At 35.3% G+C, this 5,847-nt stretch overlaps 1 protein-coding gene across 1 annotated transcript in view; it reads left to right on the top strand.

The window, feature by feature from the left end:
* LOC107689599 (selection and upkeep of intraepithelial T-cells protein 4-like) overlaps nt 1-2,115 on the top strand; it is a 10,677-nt gene extending 8,562 nt beyond the window's left edge. Inside the window, exons 6-8 of the mRNA XM_016487645.1 lie at nt 322-441; nt 559-592; nt 1,135-2,115. Of these exons, the coding sequence (XP_016343131.1) occupies nt 322-441; nt 559-592; nt 1,135-1,165 (185 nt within the window). The 3' untranslated portion in view covers nt 1,166-2,115. The remainder of the gene's footprint in view (nt 1-321; nt 442-558; nt 593-1,134) is intronic.
* The last annotated feature ends 3,732 nt before the right edge of the window (nt 2,116-5,847 follow it).

Raw genomic sequence — 5,847 nt, 5'->3', positions numbered from 1 at the left:
GTACCATAGTACTGTACTGTTAGATGTATTATTATCATTTTTAAATGTTTACTTACTTATTTTGAATCAGTTTTTCTATTTATTCATTTGCATCTCATTTTTATATTTTTTAGTTATTTATTTTAAACAATTTTCTGTTTTCATTTATTTTTACCTAATTTATTTCTTATTTATTTTAATCAAATTGTTAAGTATCCGAATCAAATTTTTATTATTTATTTGAATCTATTTATAAATTTATTCGAATCTATTTGATTTATTTTGACATTTTTTACACAGTTTTAAAAACTTTTTTTTTACTTTTTTGTTGTCTTCTTGCAGGTCAAACAGAATCGTTCCCACTTCGAGTGATCGCAGCTATTGCTTTTGTGGTTGTGTTTGTCCTGTTACTTATTTTTGTTGTGGTGATGAAGTGCTACTTTAGAAGACCACAAACCTCAGGTACACAAGAACACACAAACTGATTTATCAAGAGACATCGAACTATATGAGTTATTAGTAACCCTTCAAATCTCCATTAGACATCTGAACATGTTTTTTCATTTCTCTTTTCCACAGAGGATCGAGCTGAGGGAGTTGACGTTCCTTTAGCGTAGGTATCTTCTCACTACGTTCTCATATCACCAAAGCAGCAGTTCACCCAAAAATGTTTTTACATTTACTCACATCTTCTTTCAAATCTGTACGAGAAATATAGCGAATGTATGAGTGGCTGTTTTCCAGGTAATTACAATGAACAATGAAAAAAATAAAATAGACATTAAATAAGATAAAAATATATAATTGTAAATAAAATCAAAACATTTTATTTAAGCTAGCTGACAAGGCAATATTTCTCATTTTCATTTAGTTTAACTTGATGCAATAAAATAACAAAACTGTATTCTATATGCACTATATTCCACATCTTCTGAAGTCATTTGATAACTTTGTGTGAGATGCAGAATGAAATTGAACTCACTGAAAATCTTGACATTGTTTTTGCATGGAAAATAGCCACTAGAACGTTCAAATTTGTAATTAAAAGTAATTAATTTGGTTGATTTTTGGGTGAACTGTTCCTTTCGTACTCAACTGATGTCATGTACCATTAACGCCAAGAATAACCAATGAAATTCCTGTATTTCTAACTAGCGACTGCCATTCACAGCTTCAGAGCGTCTGAGACGTGACAACGAAACACTCAGGAGATTTTCGCCATTCTGTCAAGCGGAAGTGCTTCAGCACCCAGAGCTATAGGGACAATTGTCCAGCTGAGCGTTGTGTCTTTAAAGCGGCTTCACTTTCGTATTGAAGCAGGCTCCGACGGACGCTTTCACGCAGCAATGCTGGACTGTCCTGGCACATTTGAACAAGCTTTTAAGAATGTTCCCTTCCTTTCCCCAGTCATTCATTTGGAAGAGCACATCATTTCCCCGGTGTCCTGAAGATGCAGTGGGCTTGTTTTCATTTGGGTGCAAATTTATTTCAGGTTTATGTTGCCGGAAGAGGGATTTATAATGGTGCTTATTAAAAGATTCAAAGTTTCATGGCTAAAATTGCTCTGTATACTTCGCAATCTCCCGTATTTCTCATTCCAAGGAGTGGGAATTTTAAAGTTCAGAACTTTTTCAATGACTGAACTGAAGTAAATATGCTGATTTGGGCCAGTTGTATGGTTGGTACAATAACCAAGACAGTTTTGATGACTGTTGTCTATGTTCATTTAAGAATATGATGTTGAAATGGTCTTACGCTGGCACATTTCATTAGCTTCTAGAAGCCGATTTATTTGAAGCTTTATTTTTTAAAGCCAGTTCTCAGATGAGCTAAAGAACCATAATTCATAGAAATCAAATACAGTTACATGATTTTGCTGGTCATTCCCCAAAATGCATGTTTACCATCGCATTACTGTACGCCAACCTGCTATGTGATGTCCACATCTGTCTGTTCATGTGTACAGTACTGACTTTTTTACTTTTCTACTCCACCGCACTGACATTTAAAATATTTTTTTTTATTGTGAAACTGTTCTCAAGTTTACAGTAATGGCTGGGATATTTAATTTTCAATTAAAATGAAATCTGTTTCCGTGTGGAAATGTCTTATGCACTTTGCTTTCTGACTGCTTGAAGACTCCTACTGTAATTTATGACTAAATTATTCTGTGTATTTCTCAAAAAAAAAAAAAAAGATGAAATAAAAAATAAAATAAAATAAAAATCTGTTTGTCAATGATCCCTGACTCTGATCTCCTAATTAGCATCTCAAATTAAAGATTTTCAGTAGTTAGCTTTTCAGAAACGTTCTTGATTATGGTGATATTTCATTTATTTCAAGACTTTTCATTAGATTTGGTGACATTCAAAAGACTATTAAGCCCAAAGTACTTCGGGTTTTACACGTCTGCAAGATGTCTGTTAAAGATCACATCATCTGGAAAGCATCTGCTGTGTAAACATCTGACAAAGATGTCAATTTTACATAGGCTACATTATTGACATTACATTTACATTTAGTCATTTAGCAGACGCTTTTATCCAAAGCGACTTACAAATGAGGACAATAAAAGCAGTCAAAACTAACAAAAGAGCAACATCCAGCGTCAAAACATACCTAACCAGCATATGCTGTTTTTTTCAACAGAGATCAGGGTTAGCATATCGCTAATATTTTTTTATAATAACCTATTTCTTGTGCGCATGCGTCGAGTGTATGTACGCGAAAAAAATAAATAATAACTGAATGTGAATAGTTCACGTTCAAGTGTGTGTTTAGTTTTAACCAGTAGGAGGGTTAACAGAAAAAGTCCATTAGTAGCCTAGTTAGCGGTTAGCGCTGGTTGAGTTGACAGTAGTTTGTCTGTGGTTCCAGTGAGTTCTACAACATTTCCAAGTGTTTTATGTAAGTACATTTACAAGACATCGTATTTTGAAGGATGTAAGTATTAGCTAGTCTCCACAATTAAATGTGTTGTAGGGTCTGTTTTCAAAATGCTTCAAGGAGTTAATATTAACTGTAGTAAGCTATATTTGTTTCTAAGATCAGTTAGATAGTAATAGTAGAGCTTAGTAGAGTTTACAACCCTGATTGGTTGGTTGTTGTATGGATTGAACATGTCTTATGATCCCAGAAAGCACATCCCTGTTGAAAAAAACAGCATATGCTGGTTAGGTATGTTTTGACGCTGGGATGCTGGTTTAAGCTGGTCCTTTGCTGGTTTAAGCTGGTCCTTTGCTGGTTTAAACTGGTCCTTTGCTGGTTTAAGCTGGTCCTTTGCTGGTTTATTCTGGTCCTTTGCTGGTTTAAGCTGGTTTATTCTGGTCCTTTGCTGGTTTAAGCTGGTTTATGCTGGTCCTTTTGCTGGTTTATGCTGGTCCTTTGCCAGCACATGACCAGCATAAACCAGCAAAGGACCAGCTTAAACCAGCAAAGGACCAGCTTAAACCAGCAAAGGACCAGCTTAAACCAGCAAAGGACCAGCATAAACAAGCAAAAGAACAGCTTAAACCAGCAAAGGACCAGCATAAACCAGCACATGACCAGCGTCAAAACATACCTAACCAGCATATGCTGTTTTTTTCAACAGAGATCAGGGTTAGCATATCGCTAATATTTTTTTATAATAACCTATTTCTTGTGCGCATGCGTCGAGTGTATGTACGCGAAAAAAATAAATAATAACTGAATGTGAATAGTTCACGTTCAAGTGTGTGTTTAGTTTTAACCAGTAGGAGGGTTAACAGAAAAAGTCCATTAGTAGCCTAGTTAGCGGTTAGCGCTGGTTGAGTTGACAGTAGTTTGTCTGTGGTTCCAGTGAGTTCTACAACATTTCCAAGTGTTTTATGTAAGTACATTTACAAGACATCGTATTTTGAAGGATGTAAGTATTAGCTAGTCTCCACAATTAAATGTGTTGTAGGGTCTGTTTTCAAAATGCTTCAAGGAGTTAATATTAACTGTAATAAGCTATATTTGTTTCTAAGATCAGTTAGATAGTAATACTAGAGCTTAGTAGAGTTTACAACCCTGATTGGTTGGTTGCTGTATGGATTGAACATGTCTTATGATCCCAGAAAGCACATCCCTGTTGAAAAAACCAGCATATGCTGGTTAGGTATGTTTTGACGCTGGGATGCTGGTTTAAGCTGGTCCTTTGCTGCTTTGCTGGTTTAAACTGGTCCTTTGCTGGTTTAAGCTGGTCTTTTGCTGGTTTATGCTGGTCCTTTGCTGGTTTAAACTGGTCCTTTGCTGGTTTAAGCTGGTCCTTTTGCTGGTTTATGCTGGTCATGTGCTGGCAAATGACCAGCATAAACCAGCAAAGGACCAGCATAAACCAGCATCCCAGCGTCAAAACATACCTAACCAGCATATGCTGTTTTTTTCAACAGGGATGTACGTCTGCAAGATGTCTGTTAAAGATCACTTCATCTGGAAAGCATCTAAACATCTGATAGACGTCTCTAAAATGTCAGTTTTACATTAATTCTAAATCATAAACATCTTAAAGACATTTTCTAAACGTCTATTTGACTTCTGATAGGAAACGTCCCATAGACATATTGCAGATGAGCAAACATACAAAATACAAAAATACGTCTTGCAGATGTCAAACAGACGTCTCTGTGATGTACGTGTGCTATCAGGGATGTAAGAAATATGTTTACTTTTTTATTTTTTAACTTTTTACTGCCAAGTGCCAAAAGTCTAACTTGACTGAGGGCTATGGGCTGAAAGTAAATGTTGTATTATATTCAACTATATTAGAATTGAATCAAATTAAATGTTAAAACAAAACAAAAATGTTAACACAAAAAGATACGTTAGAAATGAAGATATGCTTCAATGGTGTGTTTCCCCTCTATTTTTCCCCCACAAGAAAGTGGAAATGATGGGCCAAATTAAAGGTCATCACGGGCCAGTCTGGGAATCTTTTCTCTGATGGACACAATAAAGTCCCACTTTTTCTTTTGTTTTACATTATGACAGTAAATGCGTTGCAAATGCCACTTCATGTTCATTTCAAAAGTAGCATTTACTGTTATTGTAGCTTATTTCCTGGAAATTATGCATACAAATATCAGACAACCATCACTAACTGTTAAGTGTCTCAAAATTTTACTTTATTGCTGTTTATTATATAAAGATATACATTTGAAAATAAAATCTGATGATTTTTAAAGGGATGCAACACAAATCTAAAAGTAATTTTCATTGCATGTCACTGCAAAAGTCTGTTGTTCTGTAATGGGTTTATCTGTAGTGCTTCAAATGACCAGTAGGGAGCAGCATCATATTAGAAACTGAGTGATGTGACTTTTGTGAAACATTTTAATCCACAATCATTAGATAAAAACAGGTATTTATTCTAAAATGACCATTTACCCTACTATGCAAATGTTTTGGGCCATAAAACATGGTCATTTAAAATTCCCATATTGATAATGTAGCCTATATCTATGTTTAGTTTCACTCAGCGTATTAAAGCATTTCAAGACTAACCACCCATGAAAGAGCTAAAACCATCTGACATTGTCTTACAAGAAACCTTGAGACACCACACTTCACCATAGTGTGGTGACCCCGAGGGGGAAAGTTGGACCGGAGGATAAATCTTTGTCCAAATCATTCTGGGTGGAGGAATTTTAAAACGACCTAAAAAAGAGTCGAGCCACTAATTCTGCGAACAGAGATTTGCTACCTAATGCCCAAAACAATCCTTTAATTATAGTCACATAGTCCAGATTTACTAGGGTCACAAGGTGTGTGAACCTACAGGAGTTTTAATAGTGAAGTATACCTCAATAAACAAAAGATGCACATGGACTCTGGAAGTTTAATTTTTCATTTGATACAAAAGCATTC

The sequence above is a fragment of the Sinocyclocheilus anshuiensis genome, unplaced genomic scaffold (genome assembly GCF_001515605.1).
Source record: "Sinocyclocheilus anshuiensis isolate Anshui unplaced genomic scaffold, SAMN03320099.WGS_v1.1 scaffold906, whole genome shotgun sequence".
Classification (NCBI taxonomy): Eukaryota; Metazoa; Chordata; class Actinopteri; order Cypriniformes; family Cyprinidae; genus Sinocyclocheilus; species Sinocyclocheilus anshuiensis.
Note: the sequence above shows the minus strand (reverse complement) of the source record. Positions and strands in the feature narration are given on the sequence as shown.